Source organism: Heteronotia binoei, chromosome 1, assembly GCF_032191835.1.
Source record: "Heteronotia binoei isolate CCM8104 ecotype False Entrance Well chromosome 1, APGP_CSIRO_Hbin_v1, whole genome shotgun sequence".
Taxonomy (NCBI): domain Eukaryota; kingdom Metazoa; phylum Chordata; class Lepidosauria; order Squamata; family Gekkonidae; genus Heteronotia; species Heteronotia binoei.
This window is the reverse complement of record NC_083223.1, coordinates 273,147,368-273,170,160: the sequence shown is the minus strand read 5'-3', so window position 1 is coordinate 273,170,160 and position 22,793 is coordinate 273,147,368. Positions and strand designations below refer to the sequence as shown.

Genomic DNA, 22,793 nt, shown 5'->3' with positions numbered 1-22,793 from the left:
TGACTAATTTTAATGAGAAAACATGAAAGATGTGTACAATTGCAGAGAGAGAAGGATGAAGAGATTCTGGGATGTCTGTTCCAACAAAGAAAATCATCACCAGCCTATGGGAGAAGGCTAAGATATTAGAGAGGCAGGATATGAAAGATTAGAGGAGTTCTACAGAGGTTGAAGTGACTACAAATAGCTACTGCATCTCCAGAAGAAGAGGAAGACCTAGACGGACAAGATTGTCAAAGAGAGTGGAGACCCAAGAAGCCTCGCACTTGAATCAGAAGCAGCAGGTGCTCCACATTTTCGGAAATCAAGTCCATCTTGATCAGCCATATCGATTTCCATTCCTGGGTCTTCTCCGATCCAAGGACACACATCCGTGGAGCTTAGCACGGCCCACAGCATGGGTCACAGCAGCAGGAGGTAGACGCTCTGGCACAATGGACACTGCTGCTCAAATAGGCACTGGGCATCACCACCCGATAGGAGTTGGGGGAGATATCTACTCTGGAGCCCGGACCATTTTCCCCATGCCCACCACAACAGCCACCAGACGGCATGCAGCATTCGGAGGCACACACGCAATGGCAAGACACTCCAACGCGGTTGTGGACCTCGAGATGCGGCCCTGGGACTGTCAAGGAGCAACCGCCTGTTCCAATGTCCACGGCGTTCCCCGGGCCGTTATCCACCAGCACTCCACCGCTGCCGCTGCCACCACCACTGCCACCTCTGCAGCCGCTGCCGCAGGATGTTCCACAGCAGGCCATCTTGGGGATGCGAAGAGAGTCTGAGAAGTTGAACAAAATGGTAGAATGAGTATCCCAGGTATGTGCCGGAAGACCACAGATATATCTCATAGGTTAATCTTACAGGTTGATAATACTGAGATGAAGCCATAATGGCCGTTCTTCACATAGTGCCTGCTGTTGTGATCATGATCACGGAGCGGGGTTCTGTCCTCTTTTTTGGGGGGGAAGGGAGGGAAATGCATCTCCAAGGTAGAGCACAGGCTTATCGTGCAAGAATTCCCATATTCAATTGCTGAAATGTGCTCTTCAAGAAACATCCAGTAGCTAGTGCTGGGGAGGATCTTTCTCTTCCTGTGAGTGTGGAAAGCATCTTTGCGCTGGAGTAGGCAATACTGGGCTGGATAGGACAATGCGCTGATTTGGCACAAGACGTGTTCATATGGAATCAAAGAATCATAGAGCTGGAAGTGACCCCCAGGGCCATCTAGTCCAACTCCCTGCACAACGCAGGATCTTCATCAATGCCTTCCCCTGAGTTCACAGGATCAGCATTGCTGTCAGATGGCCATTTAGCCTACATTTATAACCCTCCAAAGAAGAAGGGTTTTCCATCTCCCAAGAAAGCCTGTTCCACTGAGGAACCATTCTAACTGTCAGGAAGTTCCTCCTAATGTTGAGCCAGAAAACCCTTCTGGTTAATTACAACCAGTGGTCCTGGTCCTACCTTCTGGGGCAACAGAAAACAATTCTGCACCATCTTCTATATCTTCCCTGGCTAGCCAAGAGAAGCAGCTGTCTTCAATCATGAACCTAAGGGAAGCCACAACATTTATAGGAAGGGATGAGAAGTTCATGCTGTTCCATACTTTTAGTGGTTTTCAGGGACATGGTGTGCCTCACATAACCGGGAACATCTAAGAAGTACCCCCATTTTCTCACTATGCAACTGGAATCACAGTGAAACCATTTGCCCCCCCCCCCAGTTGGAATGAAGAGGCAGACACAAGTGTTGGGTTTTAAAACCGGGCTGCTTTATTAAACAATTAATTAGCTGTAACTGGCAGGGGTGCGAACCTAAACCAGACAAGCCCTGGGGTCAACCCCGGACCCCGCCTTGTCCCAAGGGCGAGCCACCCTGCCCCCAGCACAAGCCCGCCGTAATCGTGTTGTAGCTGAGCGGCCAGGCCTCCAGCCATTTGCCACCTGGGCTAGCATCAATCCCCATGGAAAGATCCGCCCAGGTGAGGCTCCCTGTGATCTGCATTCCCCGCACTGAGCCGTGTAGCCCATCTACGGTTCATACACACCACCGCACCAACGGTGCTAGGCCATAGGTGCTCCCCTGGAAAACCCTGTGGCCAAACCTCCTCCAGCCTGCGACCATAACAAATACCACTAACAAATCCTAACACTACCAGGCAGTACAAGGTAGGCAAAAAAACACCCCCACATGGGCCAATTGTGTGGAAGTGAAAAAATTCCTACCTGGCCCCTAATAAGACGACCAGCATACACCTGTACTGCCGGAGGGAGGGTGGGCGGGCAGAGAGCCAAAAGGGAACTGCGTGGCTGAGGGCGGGAGCCGGGGCTTATATAGCCCCGACTCCACGCCCAAGCAAACACCCGCATGTCGGGTGATGCTGCTCCTCCCTCCTTCCGAGGGGACGAAGACGGCCCCCAGCCTGAGCGCCGGCAAGCCGGCTTGGCTGGGAAGGGGCCGGACCTTCCTGTGGCATTTCTGGCCGTTCAGTAAATAATAAGGGCCTAGGAGCTGTGCAAGTTGAAAAAACACATTATAACAAAATAGGGTATGTAACCCAAGAAGTATAGAAACTATGGAAGAGAATGGCTTTGATAGACATACCTGGGTTGAAAGGTGGTAGAGATGTCCTTGAAGCTCAGCTGAGTCTGTTGGAGAAGGCTCGGACTGGCCATCTCTTTTATACAATCCTAGCAGATCACGTGATGATGACCTATGGACACGTCTGAGGTCCTAGATGCATCATGCACCTAAATTTTCAGGAACTCTCCCGCCATATGAAGTGGGAATTGTTTTACTCATTGCTTATGAACTATTCTGAGACCCATAAAATAAGTTGGTCATATTACGCTCTATAAATTCCTTTATTTTTTATAAAACAGTCTCTTGCTTGCTTTCCTGGTGTTATCCAAACACTTCTGCTCCAGGAATAAACTCAGTTACCTTGACCTGTCCATGCCCTATTAATTCCATATAGACCTAGTTGTTACACAAATGTCAGAGGGGGGAACACGATGACTCTCTTGAGGTCTTTGACTGGCTATCACTTAGAGGAGGGTAGGGAGCTGTTCCTGTTGTAAGCAGAGGAAAGGACTCACAAAAATGGGTTTGAAGGCTTGAACTCTCTATCCAGGTGGCTGAAAGCCATGAGCGTGGGGGTTCTTGGGAATGGAGAGAGACATGCATGTCCAGTTTCTAGTCAGTGATGAACTTAATTCTCTGTTCCACATATTAGTTAGAGTGCATACAGGATCTCAGGAGACGTGCTGAGGAGAAATGCCCTGACTGGTATTCGGTATGTTCTGGGCTTTTCCTCTGGGGGAACATAGCAGAACGATGCTTCAAAACCTCTTCATGGAAACAAAAACTTCTTAAAAAAAACATATATGTTCAAATGTTCTTGAGGGGCACCCGTGTGTTTCTCCTTCATCTCCCTCTTGAGAATTCTTTTCTTCCAGAAAAAAAGCCCTAACTTAGGCCAAACGCTGATGGTTCATTTGAGGTCATTCCTCTCACCCTGCCCCAGTTATTTTCTTCTGCCCTTACCACCTTCTGTTTTATCTCACCCTCTCTCTCCTTCAGTCTACCCCGTTCCATCTTCACTTCATTCCTGCCACCTCCTCCTTCTTTGAGCATTCCTGCCTTCCGTGCTTGACCAGTCCCCTGATGCTGCTGACCTCTTCTCTCCTTCTGACCATGCATTTTTACTTCCAGGTCAACTGAGTGAACTGAGAGGCTACCAAGAAGCCATTGTAGGGATGTCACCACCAGGTGAAGGCAGAACTCTGGAGCCTCAGCTTTTCAGTAACAGTGCCACCATTGTTGCTGCAGTGGTCTGTCTTTATCCCGCTGAGAGAGATGCACCATTCTCAAGTCAGGATCAATGAGTGCATCTTGGCTGTCTTCTCTCTGGCTTCCCAGACCTACAAGCCAAGACCAGTGCCCATTGAAAACAATGCCTCTTTTAATTTTAATCAGCATTTAAACGTTTTCTGCGCAGGAGACAGCCTGGGCTACATTGACTCCCTTCCATATTCCTCCTACTGCCTCTGGAAGGGGCCAATGGATGCCCTTTAAATTCACCTTTTCAAAGGTTTCATTAAAGGTTGCATTCTCAAGGGCATTTTTTAAGGGCAGGGGGCACCCATAAAGCATGCCATTGCATTTCATGAGTCCGAACATTAAATGGCTCAGGCTTGCCCAATCTCGTCAGATCTCAAAAACTTGGCAGGATCAGCTCAGGATATTAATGTTTAAATGGGAGACCTCCAAGGAGTTCCAGGATTGTTTTCCAGAAAAAGACAATGGCAAATGACCACCCTTTCAGTTTAATGAAACCTCTAAGTGACAGCCGTTCAAGGACCTCAAGAGAGCCAACAACTGGGTCTATATAGAATGAAGGTGTGGAAAGTATAAGATGAATGATTGTAGTCATTTTTATCCTTGGAGCAGAGATGTTTGGATAATACCAGGAATGGAAGCGTAAGCATAATATGACCAACTTATTTTATGGGTCTCAGAATAGTTCATAAGCAATGAGTAAAACAATTATCTCTTCTTATGGTGGGAGAGTTCCTGAAAATCTAGGTGCTTGATACATTTAGGACCTCTGACGTGTCCAAAGGTCTTCATCACGTGATCCACTAGGATTGTATAAAAGAGATGGCAAGTCCAAGCCTTCTCCAGCAAACTCAACTGAGCTTCAAGGACATCTCTACCAATTTTTAACCCAAGTAAGTCTATTAAAGCCATTCTCTTCCATATTTTTAAAATTTCTTTGGTTACATATCCTATTTGCTATTATGTTTTTTTCCCCAAAATGGCATGGCTGCCCTTACCCTTTACTGAAAACCAAGAAATGCAACAGGAAATACTTTCTCTGTGATTACACTAGTACCGTGAGGAAATGGGGGTACTTCTTAGATGTTAGCCTGTTATGTGAGGCACACGACGTGCTTGGAAACTACTAAAAGCATGGAACAATATTCAGCATGTCTTGCTTCATGAACTTCTCATCCTGTTCTATAAATGTTGTGGCTTCCAGGTCCAAATCTACGTTTTTTGAGGGTTGGCAAAATTAAAAATGGTACCCCCTTATGGGCCATTCTGTCTTATGGTCCCATAGAAAACAATGGACTCCATACCCAATTTGGCACCCCCCCCCTGTCGGCGCCCAGGGCAAGCACCCCGTTCTGCCCCCCCACCTCCCAGATCCGGCCCTGGTGGCTTTCCTTAGGTTCATGATTGGACCCAACAGGTTATCTTGGCTAGCCAAGGAAGATATAGAGAAATGGTGTAGAATTCTATTCTGTTGCCCCCAGAAAGTACAGCCAGGACCACTGGTTGTTATTTAAATGAGATGGGTTTTCCCGGCTCAACATTAGGAGGAACTTCCTGACAGTTAGAAAGTTTCCTCAGTGGAACAGGCTTCCTCACAAAGTGGAGGACTAATCTTCTTCTGAAGAGTATTTTAAACCTAGGCTAGATGGCATCTGACAGCAATGCTGATCCTGTGAACTCAAGGGAAGGAATTTATGAAGTTCTTGCATTGTGTAGAGAGTTGGACTAGATGAACTGGGGGTCACTTCCAGCTCTATGATTCATTGATTTTGTATGTACAGGTCTTTTGCCAAATCAGACCATTGTCGTATTCAGCTCACTATTGCTTGCTCCGGTTCAAAAATGCTCTCCGAACTCACAGAAAGAGACAGGTCTTCTCTGCACTGTCTACTGGAGGTTTGCTGAAGAGGATATTTCAGCAATTGAATATGATAATTCCTGCACGATAAGCCTGTGCTCTTCCTTGGAGATGCATTTCCCTCCCCCTCCCCCCCAAAAAGGGGACAGAACCCCAATTCATGATCACGATCACAATCAGCATGTATTATGTGAACAACGGCCATTATGTCTTCATCTCAGTATTATCAGTCTGTGAGATCAATCTGTGAGACCTTTCTGTGGTCTTCTGGCACATACCTGGGACACTCATTCTACCATTTTGTTCAACTTCTCAGACTCTCTTCACATCCCCAAGATGGCCTGCTGTGGAACGTCGTGTGGTACCGGCTGCGGAGGTGGCAGTGGTGGTGGCAGCGCAGCGGTGGAGTGCTGGTGGATAACGGCCCTGGAAACGCCGTGGACATTGGAACAGGCGGTTGCTCCTTGACAGTCCCAGGCCGCATCTCGAGGTCCACAACCGAGTTGGAGTGTCTTGCCATTGCGTGTGTGCCTCCGAATGCTGCATGCCGTCTGGTGGCTGTTGTGGTGGGCATGGGGAAAAATGGTCCGGGCTCCAGAGTAGATATCTCCCCCAACTCCTATCGGGTGGTGATGCCAGGTGCCTATTTGAGCAGCAGTGTCCATTGTGCCAGAGCGGCTACCTCCTGCTGCTGAGCCCATGCTGTGGGCCGTGCTAAGCTCCAAGGAGGTGTGTCCTTGGATTGGAGAAGACCCAGGAATGGAAATCGATATGGCTGATCAAGATGGACTTGATTTCAGAAAGTGTGGAATCACCCACTGCTTCTGCTAGTGCTAGGCTTCTGGGTTTCCACTCTTGTTGACAATCTTGTACGTCTACATCTTCCTCTTCTTCTAGGGAAGCAGTAGCTATTTGTAGTCCCTTCAACCTCTGTAGAACTCCTCTAATCTTTGATATCCTGCCTCTCTAATATCGTAGCCTTCTCCCATGGGCTGGTGATGATTTTCTTTGTTGGAACAGACATCCAGAATCTCATCTTTTTCTTTCTGGATTGCACACATCTTTCATGTTTTCTCATTAAAATTAGTCACTGCATCAAGTCGTTGTGTTTCTCCGGTTCATTCATTCCTCCTGTCCTTCATTCCATTATTCCCTATGGAGACTTATTCCCATAGGAAATAATAGCAAATTCATCCATGGGTATCTGGGGCTGGAGGGGCTGTATTTTGAGGTAGAGGCACCAGATTTTCAGCATAGCATCCAGTTCCTCTCCGCAAAATACCCTCCCAGGTTTCAAAAAGATTGGAGTAGGGGGTCGAATTCTATGAGCCCCAAATGCCTTTATTCTTCATTATTTCCTGTGGCAGGAAGGCATTTAAAAAGGTTTGCGGTCTCTTTAAATGTGATGGCCAGAACTCCCTTTGGAGTTCAATAATGCTTGATTTGGGATCGCCAGCAAGCCACCGCCTTCCAGGCCATTAAAGACCTTTTGACATCCAACAGTTTGCTGGCGCACTTCGACGAGAGGATGCCCGTAGTTTTGGCCTGCTATGCTTTCCCTTACGGGGTGGGCGCCATCCTGTCCCAAGTGTTGTCAGATGGCAGGGAGGTTCCGGTGGCCTATTACTCCAGAACATTGCAGAAACTGGAGCACAACTATGCGCATATAGACAAAGAGGGCCTGGCAATCGTGGCAGGAGTAAAGAATTCCATGATTACTTATACAACCGGCCCTTCACCATCCATACGGACCACAAGTCCATACTCAGCCTTTTCGCCCCCGACCAACAAACCCCTCAGATGTTGTCACCCAGGGAACTATGGTGGTCCATTTTCTTGGTGGGGTACCAGTATGGTCTTCAGTACAAGCCTGGAAAGTCATGAGCCATGTGGATGCCCTCAGCCGCCTGTTGCTGCCATCAGAAGATCAGGATCCGGCCCAGCACACCAGATCCTGCTTCTAGAGTCCCGTCCCAGACTGCCCAGATCATGCGAAAGACATTGCACGCTGCTCGGCCAAGGACAAAATACTCTCCCAAGTTCAGAACTGGGTATGGAGGGGAGGGCCATGGCCCGGTCGGATCGGAGTTTGGGGCATTCGCGTCCCACAGGGGTGAGCTTTCTGTCCATAAGGGGGTGTTTGCTATGGGGGAACAGGGTGGTGGTGTCCCCAGTTCTGAGACACTAAGTCCTCACGGAGCTGCACGAAACCCACGCCGGGATCATGCGGTTGAAGGCACTCACACGCAGTTATGTATGGTGGCCTGGAATGGATGATGTGATCAAGTCTTGGGTCGCCCAATGCAAGCCCTGCCAGGAGACCCGGCCGGCGCCTCCCCGGGCTCCGTGCAGCCCTGGAAATCACAGGAAACCCATGGTCCCAGTTACACCTGGACTTTGCAGGGCCCTTCCAGGGACAAAAGTTTTTCTTAATCGTGTGACTCATACTCGAATGGCTGGAGGTGAAGAGCCAGTTTGGTGTTGTGGTTAAGTGTGCAGACTCTTATCTTTGAGAACCGGTTTTGATTCCACACTCCTCCACTTGCAGCTGCTAGCATGGCCTTGGGTCAGCCATAGCTCTGGCAGAGGTTGTCCTTGAAAGGGCAGCTGCTGTGAGAGCCCTCTCCAGCCCCAACCACCTCACAGGGTGTCTGTTGTGGGAGAGGAAGATAAAGGAGATTGTGAGCCGCTCTGAGACTCTTCAGAGTGGAGGGCGGGATATAAATCCAAATATCTTCTTCTTCTTCTCCTGGGCTGCCATCAGCGGCCTCCGCGGGGTGTACGCCATGCATGGCCTCCTGACATGCTGGTCTCGGATAATGGGACAGCCTTCACGTCAGGGGAGTTTCCAGGACTTCTGCGCCCACAACCTCATTAGGCACATCAGGTCAGCCCCTTTCCACCCGGCCACCAATGGCCAGACCAAAAAGAATCGCTCCGCCGCATCATCCAGGGGAACTGGGGAGAGCCGCCTTGCAGAATTCTTACTATCACAGCACAGTATCCCCTCCTCGGCCATGGATCGCAGCCCTGCTGAACTCCTCATGGGTTTCTGGGTAGCCTCCCTAGTAGACTGATTGCACCCAGACAGAGCCCTCGACCTGCAGAGGTTCCGGAGTCAGTCCGCCTACCTTGGGGGCTAGATACAGGGAACTGGGTTATGGCTAAGAACTTTGGGGAGGGGCCCGCTTGGATTTCGGCAAGGGTTGCCAGGCTGCTGGGGTCCATAATGTATGAGGTTACAACAGAGGGGGGATCCACCATAAGGAGGCACATCGTCCAGCTGAAGTCCCATGTGAGCCCCGAGGTAGAAGTTGAGGATTACAGTCCTGACAACCAGACCGCCACCTCCACTCCTTCTCCAACCGCCGCAGTGGAGGCAGGGGCCCAGAACCCTGCCCTTCCAGGTGGAACTGGCAGTCACGGATCCGGGAACCACCAGCTGAGAGCGATACAGCAGCAGCCCCCTCCACGCACTGCCACTGCAACTGAGTCCGCTTCCCCACCCCTCCGGGGCTCAGGCGGTCCCCCAGAAAGCATCGCAAGCCAGCCTACCTCAATGACTACATCAGCTAGGCTTGCAACTAAGGGGGGGAGGGATGTTGTATATGCGCTTAGAATTGTATCTATAAGCGGGAGTTCTTGCCTGGCTCACTGGGGGCCTGAAGGACAGAGCTTGGGGGACTCGGGAACAATAGGCAGCAGGATCCAAATCCTGCTGCCCTGCTCCTCACGCAAGCCCCCGACGGGTTTGAATGGTCTAGAGACAGACAGTGTGGTTACTTTGGGTGTGTATATAGAGAGGGCCGTACAGCCCTAGTCCTTAGCCTTCATCAGCAGCGCTATACCATACCGTATTCAATAAAAGGGCTATGTTCACTACCACCTCGCCTCATTACTGTATGGAACCCACTATATTATAACCTTTAAGACCAACAAAGTTATATTCCACAATGTAAACTTTCGCATGTTAGAAGCACACTTCATCAGACAATAGGATGGAATGGAAAGCTGTCATACATGCAGAGAGAATGGGCAGTGAATTAGTATGCAAAGTCATGGAACTGTTTTCAGCAGATTCACTGCCAACTCTCTCTCTAGGTATGACTGCGTTCCATTAAATCCTATGACGTCTGCTTCTAGCACACAAAAGCTTACATCCTGTATAAACCTCTAATGCTCTTAAAGGTGCTACTGGAATTCAACTTTGTTCCATTGCTTCAGACCAACATGGCTGCCCATCTGGATCTGATGCCTCACTAGCGGATGCCTTTTGACTTATGAGGGAAACTGGGGGCACCACCACCCTGTTCCCCCAGTTTCCCTCACAGCTTCCAAATCTTATTGAAAAACAAAACAAAACAGGAAGCAGCGAGGGAATCTGGAGGTAGTTTTGGATCGAAATGAACCTGCTTGGAGCTCTTTAGCTTGGGGCTCTTCAGCTTGGAGAGAGATCGACTGAGGGTGACAGGACAGAGGTTTAGAAGATTATGCACGGGATAGAGAAGGTAGAGAAAGAAGCTTTTTTCTCCCTTTCTCACAATACAAGAACTCGTAGGCACTCAATGAAATTGCTGAGCAGTCGGGTTAGAATAGATAAAAGGAAGTCCTCCTTCATCCAAAGGTTGATCAACACGTGGAATTCACTGCCACAGGAGGTGGCGGCGGCTACAAGCATTGATAGCTTCAAGAGGGGATTGGATAAAAATATGGAGCAGAGCTATTAGCCACAGTGTATTGTTGGAATTCTCTGTCTGGGGCAAGTGATGCTCTGTATTCTTGGTGCTTGGGAGGGGCAACAGTGGGAGGACTTCTAGTGTCCTGACCCCACTGATGGACCTCCTGATGGCAGATGGGTTTTTTTGGCCACTGTGTGACACAGAGTGTTGGACTGGATGGGCCATTGGCTTGATCCAGCGTGTCTTCCCTTATGTTCTTATGCACAGCAAGAGGTGGAAAACAGATCACTTGAACCGAGGAAAGCAAAATCCCAGGGATGGAGCAACTACTAGCGAATAATCAGGCTTCGTGTTTGCTTACATCAGGGGTGAGGAACCTCCATCCTGAGTAGGATTGCCAAGTCCAATTCAAGAAATATCTGGGGACTTTGGGTGTGGAGCCAGGAGACTTTGGGTGTGGAGCCAGGAGACATTGGGGCAGAGCCAGGAGCAAGGGTGCGACAAGCATAATTGAACTCCAATATTAGGGGATGTGGTCTAATACGCTACTGAGTTCCTGCTGGGCTTTTACTACAAAAAAGCCCTGGCCATAGGCATTTGCCTAGGGCGGCAGGCCTTGTGTGTGTGTGCGTGTGTATTTGTGTGTGTGTGCCAGATTAGGCTCTCCCCACATGACTTCAAATTGAAAAACAATTATTTGCATTAATTTTGCTGGTCTGAAGCATTCTCCCTTGGTGGAGCACTGTTTTTTAAGTTGATAATTTTTATGGCCCGCGAATGATGTTATAAATATCCATATGGCCCTTGACAGAAAAAAAGGTTCCCCACCGTTGCCTTGCACTGTGATGCCTTAATTGTGTCCTGTAGTCTGAATTCACAGTCACATGTTTATAGGGGTATGATAACACCATGAGAGCTTCGATCATTTTCTCTAAGCCAATAGAGCAGTGGTCCCCAACCTTTTTGGCACCAGGGACCAGTTTTCCTGCCACTGCCGCCACCACGGCCCACCCTAGGGTTGCCAAGTCCAATGCAAGAAATATCTGGGGACTTTGGGGGTGGAGCCAGGAGCAAGGGTGTGGCAAGCATAACTGAACTCCAAAGGGAGTTCTGGCCATCACATTTAAAGAGACCGCACACCTTTTTAAATGTCTTCCTTCCATAGGAAATAATGAAGGATAGGGGCACCTTCTTTTGGGGCTTATAGAATTCGACCCCCTGGTCCAATATTTTTGAAGCCGGGGGGGGGGTGTATTTTGTGGAGAGGAACTGAAAATTTGTTGCCTCTACCTCAAAATATAGCCCCTCCAGCCCCAGATACCCACTGATGAATTAGCTATTATTTCCTATGGGAATAAGTCTCCATTGTCAGACACTGGAACATAACTGTAATGAAATGCTTAGCCTAACTGACTCCATTTTCTAAACCTTTATTTCTAATCCTGAGAAAGACCTTGCATATCAAAGTGGAAGCCTAGAATGTTTCTAACAGTTGGTGTGAACCTTCCATTCCGTGAAACTAACAAAAGCTACCTTCCTTTGGATAAGAGCCTCCGGGGATGGCAGTTCGGCCATCCCTGAGAAGCGGTCACAACAATAAGATAAGAGGGAATGACCGTGTGAAACCTTACACCTTGACCCAGCAATGTTTAGAGATGTGGTTTTATGAACAGTAACCTTTGATGTAGAATTCTTTAAGACATGCCTTATTGAGCAACAATGTATCAGTTCCAATCTTCTTTCGTTCAGATGCTATGGTGACAGAGTGTGCTGGAATACGTCCCGTAGGGCACTCTGGTCAGCCCAGCTTTAGGTAGAGTTCTAATAAATACAGACTCACAGACAGCCAGTTCAACAGTTATATTAGGGTTCAGGCAATAAGCATAAGTCAAGTACTGTCCAATAGTCAGGTCACTCACAGTCAGCCCAGCCAGTTCAGAGGTACAATAATCACAGTCCAAAAGAATAGTCAGTTAACAGTCCATCAATCCAAGTCATTCAACAATCCAACAGTATAGCACGCCACTCTCCTCCAAGTTCTCCCAACTCTCTCCAATCTCTCCACAGTAGGTAGTAGTGTGACTACTGCTGTTATACCCCCACCAGCCAATCCCTTTACTCATTTGGCTAATGAGTTGCACATGTTTCTCACATGCTTCTACTTACACCTGTATAGCTGGAGTTACATAATCAAATAACCAGTATTTAGAAGCCTTAAAGCGACGTATACTGTCATATGGATTTTCAAATAAAGCCTTAACTTTGTATCAACTCAGAGTCTGGTTGATTTGATATTCCACTGTCTGACATTACCATTACCATAGGGAACAATGGAGTGCCCAGCAGACATTTCCCTCCCCTCACCCCGCTTTCTGACAACCCTGAAGTGGGGGAGGGCCTCCAATCCGGGGGATCCCCTGCCTCCACTTAGGGATTGGCAACCCTAGCCCACCCCCTCCCCTCCCTTCCCGAGCAGAGGAGAGAGGAGGCTCGGAGGAGGCAGCCCTACCTGCTTCGTCAGGAACCGGGCTGATACTAAGTTGTTTGAAGAGCAGGCTGGAGGAGGAAGAGTTTCACCCTCTCCCTCCCTTCTGGAAGTGAGGGGTGGTGGAGAAGCCCCCTTCAGTACGCTCTTCAAATAACTTAGGCCAGCCCCTGCCAAAGCGGTAGAGCCAAGCCTCAATGCCCCCCCGCCCCCGTGTGATCAGAGGCTCGGCAGCTTCTACAGGGCCCGGATTGATTCTAAGTGATTTGAATAGCCTGCTGAAGGAGGCTTCTCCTCTCCACCTCACTTCCAGAAGTGAGGGATGGGGCAAAACTCTTCCTATTCCAGCCTGCTCTTCAAACAGCTTAGAATCAGCCCGGATCCTTCCAAAGCAGGTAGGGCTGACTCCTCCAAGCCTCCTCGGTCTTCTGTTTGAGTGGGTGGGGGACGGGGGTAGAACACGGCACAGCACTGGGGAAGGGAAGGGAGGGGGTGGGCCGTGGTGGCTGCGGAGAGCATAGCCTTTTTGTGTGAGGGGGGGCGACAGAGCACAGCACCGGTTTGTGGCGCTGTGAAGGGAAAGTGGAGGGGCGGTGTGGTGGTGGAGGATATAGAGTGGTGGCCTGGTTGCTAACAGGCCACAGACTGGTACCGGTCTGCGGACTGGGGGTTGGGAACCCCTGCACTAGAGGATGCCACCCTGCAACTGGGTTAAATTGAGAGCACCTTGTAGAAGTGTATGTTCTCTTGTAGCTCTCCTCTTTGGAACAGCCTGTCTCCTGCCATTTACCATTTGCATAAAACAGAATTGTTGAGGACAACAGTGTTCTAGAGAGACCATATCTTTAGTCTATGGAATGGTCCAAGAGGATGCAGAATTCTGAGTCATGGAAATGTTCAAGTTATTGGTGAAGAGTCTAAAACCCTCCCTGAAGAAACCAATAGGAATTCTGGCTTCATTTAAAATTACTTGGTGATTGATTGAAAAGAACCCTCTTAAATTAGTTGCATTTATAATCTGGGCAAAATCTTGCTGGCAGCTTCCATCCAGAGCTGGCAATTTATACATGTCGTGAAGGACAGGAGGAATGAATGAACTGGAGAAAAACAACGACTTGATGCAGTGACTAATTTTAATGAGAAAACATGAAAGTTGTGTACAATTGCAGAGAGAGAAGGATGAAGAGATTCTGGGATGTCAGTTCCAACAAAGAAAATCATCACCAGCCTATGGGAGAAGGCTAAGATACTAGAGAGGCAGGATATCAAAGATTAGAGGTATTCTACAGAGGTTGAAGGGACTACAAATAGCTACTGCTTCCCTAGAAGAAGAGGAAGACGTAGACGGACAAGATTGTCAACAAGAGTGAAACCCAAGAAGCCTAGCACTAGCAGAAGCAGTGGGTGATTCCACACTTTCTGAAATCAAGTCCATCTTGATCAGCCATATCAATTTCCATTCCTGGGTCTTCTCCGATCCAAGGACAAACCTCCTTGGAGCTTAGCACGGCCCACAGCATGGGTCACAGCAGCAGGAGGTAGCCGCTCTGGCACAATGGACACTGCTGCTCAAATAGGCACCAGGCATCACCACCCGATAGGAGTTGGGGGAGATATCTACTCTGGAGCCTGGACCATTTTCCCCATGCCCACCACAACAGCCACCACACGGCATGCAGCATTCGGAGGCACACACGCAATGGCAAGACACTCCAACGCGGTTGTGGACCTCGAGATGCGGCCCTGGGACTGTCAAGGAGCAACCGCCTGTTCCAATGTCCACGGCATTCCCAGGGCCGTTATCCACCAGCACTCCACCGCTGCCACCACCACTGCCACCTCCACAGCCGGTACCACAGGATGTTCCACAACAGGCCATCTTGGGGATGTGAAGAGAGTCTGAGAAGCTGAACAAAATGGTAGAATGAGTGCCCCAGGTATGTGCCAGAAGAACACAGATAGATCTCATAGATTAACCTCAGAGGTTGATAATACTGAGATGAAGACATAATGGCCGTTCTTCACATAAAGCATGTTGTTGTGATCGTGATCATGAACTGGGGTTCTGTCCCCTTTTGGGGGGGGGGGGGGGAGGGAAATGCATCTCCAAGGAAGAGCACAGGCTTATCGTGCTGGAATTCCCATATTCAATGGCTGAAATATACTCTTCAGCAAACCTCCAGTAGACAGTGCAGAGGAGGACCTGTCTCTTCCTGTGAGTTCGGAGAGCATTTTTGAACCGGAGCAAGCAATAGTGAGCTGAATAGGACAATGGGCTGATTTGGCACAAGACCTGTCCATATGGAATCAATGAATCATAGAGCTGGAAGTGACCCCCAGGTTCATCTACTCCAACTCTCTACACAATGGAGGAACTTCATAAATACCTCACCCTGAGTTCACAGGATCAGCATTGCTGTCAGATAGCCATCTATCCTATTTTTAAAAAACCTCTTCAGAAGAAGATTTGTGCTGCACATTGTGAGGAAGCCTGATCCACTGAGGAACCATTATAAATGTCAGCAAGTTCCCTCTAATGTTGAGCCAGAAAACCCTTCTGGTTTAATTACAACCACTGGTCCTGGCTGTACTTTCTGGGGCAACAGAAAAGAATTCTGAACCATCCTCTATATCTTCCTTGGCTAGTCTCGATAATCTGTTGGGTCCAATCATGCACCTAAGGGAAGCCACAACATTTATAGGAAAGGATGAGAAGTTCATGAAGCAAGTCATGCTGAATATTGTTCCATACATTTACTAGTTTTCAGGCACATCATGTGCCTCACGTAACAGGCTAACATCTAAGAAGTACCCCCATTTCCTCATTATACTAGTGTAATCACAGAGAAACTATTTCCTGTTGCATTTTTTGGTTTTCAGTAAAGGGTAAGGGCCTAGCAGCCATGCAATTTTGGAGGAAAAAACATAACAGCAAAATAGGATATGTAACCAAAGAAATTTTGAAACTATGGAAGAGAATGGCTTTGATAGACTTACTTGGGTTGAAAGCTGGTAGAGATGTCCTTGAAGCTCAGTTGAGTTTGTTGGAGAAGGCTTGGTCTTGCCGTCTCTTTTATACAATCCTAGTGGATCATGTGATGAAGACCTTTGGACACGTCAGATGTCCTAAATGTATCAAGCACCAAGATTTTCAGGAACTCTCCCACCATAAGAAGAGATAATTGTTTTACTCATTGCTTATGAACTATTCTGAGACACATAAAATAAGTTGGTCATATTATGCTTGTGCTTCCATTCCTGGTATTATCCAAACATCTCTGCTCCAAGGATAAAAATGACTCATATCATTCATCTTATTCTTTCCACGCCTTAATTCTATATTCACCCAGTTGTTTGCTCTCTTGAGGTCCTTGAATGGCTGTCACTTAGAGGTTTGATTAAACTAAAAAGGTGGTCATTTGTCATTGCCATTCTCTGCAAAGCAACCCTGGCACTCCTTGGAAGTATCCCATTTATACATTAATATCCTGAGCTGATCCTGCCAAGTTTTTGAGGTCTGATGGGATTGGACAAGCCTGGGCCATCTAATGTTAGGACTCATGAAATGCAATGACATGCTCTATGGGTGCCCCCTCCCCTCAAAAAATGCCCTTGAGAATGCAACCTTTAATGAAACCTTTGAAAAGGTGAATTTAAAGGGCCTCCGTTGCCCCCTTCCAGAGGCTTTAGGAGGAATGTGGAAGGGAGTCAATGTAGCCCAGGCTGTCTCCACTGCAGAAACCTTTTAAATGCTGATTAAAATTAAAAGAGGCATTATTTTCAATGGGCACTAGTCTTGGCTTGTGGGTCTGGGAAGCCAGAGAGAAGACAGCCAAGATCCACTCATTGCCCCTGACTTGAGAATTGTGCATTTCTCTCAAGAGGGAGATGAAGGATAGAGACAGACCAATGCAGCAACAATGGTGGTGACATCCCTACAATGGCTTCTTGGTAGCCTCCCAGTTCACTCAGTTGACCTGGAAGTGAAAATGCATGGTCAGAAGGAGAGAAGAAGCCAACAGCATCAGGGGACTGGTCAAGCACGGAAGGCAGGAATGCTCAAAGAAGGAGGAGGTGGCAGGAATGAAGGGAAGATGGAACGGGGTAGACTGAAGGAGAGAGAGGGTGAGATAAACAGAAGGTGGAAAGAGCAGAAGAACATATCTGGGGAAGGGTGAGAGGAATGACCTCACATGAAGCATCAGCCTTTCGCCTAACTTAGGGTGTTTTTTCAGGAAGAAAAGAATTCTCAAGAGGGAGATGAAGGAGAAACACACGGGTGCCCCTCATGAACATTTGAACATTTATGTTTTTTTTAAGAAGTTTTTGTTTCCATGAAGAGGTTTTGAAGCATCATTCTGCTCTGTTTCCCCGGGGGAACAGCCCACAACATACCGAATACCAGTCAGCGCATTTCTCCTCAGCACGTCTCCTGAGATCCTGTCTGTTGAACTGAATGATGCACTCTAACTAATATGTGGAACAGAGAATTAAGTTCATCATTGACCAGAAACTGGACATGCATGTCTCTCTCCATTCAAAGAACCTCCACGCTCATGGCTTTCAGCCACCTGGATAGAGAGTTCAAGCCTTCAAAGGCATTCCTTTCAAAAAGGTTTCCACTGGAAATACTGGTCTTCAGATCAGAGGTCAGGTCTTTCAACACCCATCGAAAATGAGGCCATTGTATGTTATAGTACCCTTAAAAGAAGAGTGTATTGTGAACATACAGAGGTGTGCTTTTTCTCCATGGCCACGAGTTCTGCACGTTTAAAATGCAGAATTGATGAAATACCAGGAGAACACTTCCCATTACTCCCCAGATTTGGACAGTGTTTTGGGTCAACGTCCACTTGTTGAAACAAAATAGAGACATTCCTAATTCAACTACTTGCATTTCACCAGAAAATGCTAGCAGCTACCCTGATTATTTATGCTCTTCAGTTGGTTGCCTTCAGGAACACAAATAAAAAGATTGGTATAACATTTTGATATATATCAAATAATCAATAAAACATGGACATGAGACAGTACTCAATAGTAGTCATTTCGATTCCAAGAGAAGAGGTGTTTACGTGATACCAAGAATGTTAACAATGCACAGATTAATGTAAAGAAAAGCACTTACAGGGCATCGTCTGTTGAAATTATTATACAGCTCTGATAATAGCTCATAACCAATGAGCAAAACAATCAGTTTTCTCCTGATATCCAGCTGGTAGCTTCCCGTCCTTAACTAAAACCTATTTTTGTGAGTCCTTTCCTCTGCTTCCTACAGGAACAGCTCCCTGCCCTCCTCTAAATGACAGCCAGTCAAAGACCTCAAGAGAGTTATCGTGTTTCCCCCCTCTGACTTTTGTGTAGCAACTAGGTCTATATGGATTAATAGGGCATGGACAGGTTAAGGTAACTGAGTTTATTCGTGGAGCAGAGGTGTTTGGATAACACCAGGAAAGTAAGCAAGAGACTGTTTTATAAAAATAAAGGCATTTATAGGGCGTAATATGACCAACTTATTTTATGGGTCTCAGAATAGTTCATAAGCAATGAGTAAAACAATTCCCACTTCATATGGCAGGAGAGTTCCTGAAAATCTAGGTGCATGATGCATCTAGGACCTCAGACGTGTCCATAGATCAACATCACGTGATCCGCTAGGATTGTATAAAAGAGATGGCCAGTCCGAGCCTTCTCCAACAGATTCAGCTGAGCTTCAAGGACATCTCTACCACCTTTCAACTCAGGTAAGTCTATCAAAGCCATTTTCTTCCATAGTTTCTATACTTCTTGGGTTACATACCCTATTTTGTTCTTGTGTCCTTGTGTTTTTTCAACTTGCACATCTCCTAGGCCCTTACTATTTACTGAACGGCCAGAAATGCCACAGGAAATGGTTTCACTGTGATTTCAGTTGCATAGTGAGGAAATGGGGGTACTTCTTAGATGTTCTGGGTTATGTGAGGCACACCATGTCCCTGAAAACCACTAAAAGTATGGAACAATATTCAGCGTGGACTTCTCATCCCTTCCTATAAATGTTGTGGCTTCCCTTAGGTTCATGAGTGAAGACAGCTGCTTCCCTTGGCTAGCCAGGGAAGATATACTGTAGAAGATGGTGCAAAATTGTTTTCTGTTGCCCCAGAAGGTATGGCCAGGACCACTGGTTGTAATTACCAGAAGGGTTTTCTGGCTCAACATAAGGAGGAACTTCCTGACTGTTAGAATGGTTCCTCAGTGGAACAGGCTTTCTCAGGAGGTGGAAAACTCTTCTTCTTTGGAGGGTTGTAAACACAGGCTAGATGGCTATCTGACAGCAATGCTGATCCTGTGAACTCAGGGGAAGGTATTGATGAAGTTCCTGCGTTGTGCAGGGAGTTGGACTAGATGGCCCTGGGGGTCACTTCCAGCTCTATGATTCTTTGATTCCATATGGACAGGTCTTGTGCCAGATCAGCCCATTGTCCTATGTAGCTCACTATTGCCTACTCCAGTGCAAAGATGATTTCCACAGTCACAGGAAAAGAAAGATCCTCCCCAGCACTAGCTACTGGATGTTTCTTGAAGAGCACATTTTACCAATTGAATATGGGAACTCCTGCATGATAAGCCTGTGCTCTTCCTTGGAGATAATATTATTACTATTATTATTATTATTATTATTATTATTATTATTATTATTATTATTATTATTATTATTATTATTATTATTTCCCTCCCCCTCCCCACCAAAAAGGGGACACAACCCCAGTTCATGATCACGATCACAACGACATGCATTATGTGAAGAGCGGCCATTATGTCTTCATCTCAGTATTATCAGTCTGTGAGATCAATCTGTGAGACCTTTCTGTGGTATTCTGGCACATGCCTGGGGCACCCATTCTACCATTTTGTTCCACTTCTCAGACTCTCTTCACATCCCCAAGATGGCCTGCTGTGGAACATCCTGTGGTACCGGATGCGGGGGTGGCAGTGGTGGTGGCAGCGGCAGCGGTGGAGTGCTGGTGGATAACGGCCCTGGGAACGCCGTGGACATTGGAACAGGCGGTTGCTCCTTGACAGTCCCAGGGCCGCATCTCGAGGTCCACAACCGCGTTGGAGTGTCTTGCCATTGCGTGTGTGCCTCCGAATGCTGCATGCCGTGTGGTGGCTGTTGCGGTGGGCATGGGGAAAATGGTCCAGGCTCCAGAGTAGATATCTGCCCCAACTCCTATCGGGTGGTTATGCCAGGTGCCTATTTGTGCAGCAGTGTCCATTGTACCAGAGCGGCTACCTCCTGCTGCTGTGACCCATGCTGTGGGCCGTGCTAAGCTCCAAGGAGGTGTGTCCATGGATCGGAGAAGACCCAGGAACGGAAATCGATATGGCTGAGCAAGATGGACTTGATTTCAGAAAGTGTGGAGCACCTGCTGCTTCTGATTCAAGTGCGAGGCTTCTTGGGTCTCCACTCTCTTTGACAATCTTGTCCGTCTACGCCTTCCTCTTCTTCTAGAGAAGCAGTAGCTATTTGTAGTCCCTTCATCCTCTGTAGAACTCCTCTAATCTTTGATATCCTGCCTCTCTAATATCTTAGCCTTCTCCCATAGGCTGGTGATGATTTTCTTTGTTTGAACAGACATCCCAGAATCTCTTCATCCTTCTCTCTCTGCAATTGTACACATCTTTCATGTTTTCTCATTAAAATTAGTCATTGCATCAAGTCGTTGTGTTTCTCTCGTTCATTCGTTTCTTCTGTCCTTCGCTCCATTATTCCCTAAGGAGACTTATTTCCATAGGCAATAATGGCAGATTCATCCATGGGTATCTTGGCTGGAGGAGCTGTATTTTGAGGTAGAGGCACCAAATTTTCAGCATAGCATCGAGTTCCTCTCCGCAAAATACCCTCCCAGGTTTCAAAAAGATTGGAGCAGGGGGTCGAATTCTATTAGCCCCAAGTGCCCCTATTCTTCATTATTTCCTGTGGCAGGAAGGTATTTAAAAAGATGTGCAGTCTCTTTAAATGTGATGGCCAGAACTCCCTTTGGAGTTCAATAATGCTTCTCACACCCTTGCTCCTGGCTCCACCCCCCCCCAAAGTTTCGTGGCTCCACCCCCAAAGTCCCCAGATATTTCTTTAATTGGACTTGGCAACCCTAGGGCGGGCCGTGGTGGCAGCAGTGGCAGGAAAACTGGTCCCTGGTGCCAAAAAGGTTGGGGACCACTGCTCTATTGGCTTAGAGAAAATGATCGAAGCTCTCATGGTGTTATCATATCCCTATAAACATGTGACTGTGAATTCAGACTACAGGACACAATTAAGGCATCACACTGCAAGGCAAGGGTTGGGAACCTTTTTTCTGTCAAGGGCCATATGGATATTTATAACATCATTTGTGGGCCATAAAAAATTATCAACTTAATAAACAGTGCTCCACCAAGGGAGAATGATTCAGGCCAGCAAAATTAATGCAAATAATTGTTTTTTTTTCTATTTGAATTCTTGTGGGGAGAGTTTAATCTGGCACACACACACATGGCCCGCCGCTGTAGGCAAATGTCTAGGACCAGAGCTTTTTTGTAGTAAAAGCCCAGCAGGAACTAAGTAGCATATTAGACCACACCATCTGGGATAATCAAGTGCAAACTGAACTCTGACAGTAACCTTTCCAGGCCCTGCACCAATTCTGGCCAGCCAGCCAGGCCCCAGGGAGGCTGACACACAGTACATCTGGGCCCTGTGATCCCTGCCTGGCCCTCGGGAGGCTGCTGCACAGCTGGGCCCCACAATCCATGCTGGCCAACCAGGCCCCAGGGAGGCTGCCACTTGACTTGGTTCGGCCCAGCAATCCCCGAGGGTCACACCAAGTGACCTTGAGGGCCGCATACGACCCTCGGGATGGAGGTTCCCCACCCCTGATGTAAGGAAACACGAAGCCCGATTACTCGCTACTAGTGGCTCATTACTTGGGTTTTTGCTTTCCTCAGTTCAAGTGATCTATTTTCCACCTCTTTCTGTGCATAAGAACATAAGAGAAGACACGCTGGATCAGGCCAATGGCCCATCTAGTCCAACACTCTGTGTCACACAGTGGCCAAAAAACCCTAGCTGCCATCAGGAGGTCCATCAGTGGGGCCAGGACACTAGAAGTTCTCCCACTGTTGCCCCTCGCAAGCACCAAGAATACAGAGCATCACTTGCCCCAGACAGAGAATTCCAACAATACACTGTGGCTAATAGCTCTGCTCCATATGTTGATCCAATCCCCTCTTGAAGCTGGCTATGCTTGTAGCCACCACCTCCTCCTGTGGCAGTGAATTCCATGCGTTAATCACCCTTTGGGGAAGAAGGACTTCCTTTTATCCATTCTAACCCGACTACTCAGCAAGTTCATTGAGTGCCTACGAGTTCTTGTATTGTGAGAAAGTGAGAAAAGGGCTTCTTTCTCTCCCTTTTCTATCCCATACATAATCTTCTAAACCTCTGTCCTGTCACCCTCAGTCGATCTCTCTCCAAGCTGAAGAGCCCCAAGCTAAAGAGCTCCAGGCAGGTTCATTTTGATCCAAAATTCCCTCCAAATTCCCTCACAACTTCCTGTTTTGTTTTGTTTTTAAATAAGGTTTGGAAAGCTGTGAGGGAAACTGGAGAGAGCCGTAAGTCAAAAGGCATTCACGAGTGAGACATCAAATCCAGGTGGGCAGCCATGTTGATCTGAAGCAGAAGAACAAAGTTGAATTCCAGTAGCACCTTTAAGAGCATTAGAGGTTTATACAGGATGTAAGCTTTTGTGTGCTAGAAGCATACGTCATAGGATTTAATGGAAAGCAGTCCTACATAGAGAGAGAGTTGGCAGTGGATCTGCTGAAAACAGTTCCATGATTTTGCATACTAATTCACTCCCCATTCTCTCTGCATGTGTGACAGCTTTCCATTCCATCCTATTGTCTG

At 47.5% G+C, this 22,793-nt stretch overlaps 1 protein-coding gene across 1 annotated transcript; it reads left to right on the top strand.

Annotated features, from left to right (window-relative positions):
• Positions 1-552: 552 nt before the first annotated feature.
• On the top strand, positions 553-20,567 carry LOC132584036 (uncharacterized). Its single transcript, XM_060255851.1, has 5 exons — positions 553-804; positions 3,242-3,301; positions 5,847-5,950; positions 6,021-6,343; positions 20,099-20,567. The coding sequence occupies exons 1-5, from the start codon at positions 553-555 to the stop codon at positions 20,176-20,178; spliced, it is 819 nt and encodes a 272-aa protein (XP_060111834.1). The 3' UTR covers positions 20,179-20,567.
• Positions 20,568-22,793: the final 2,226 nt, after the last annotated feature.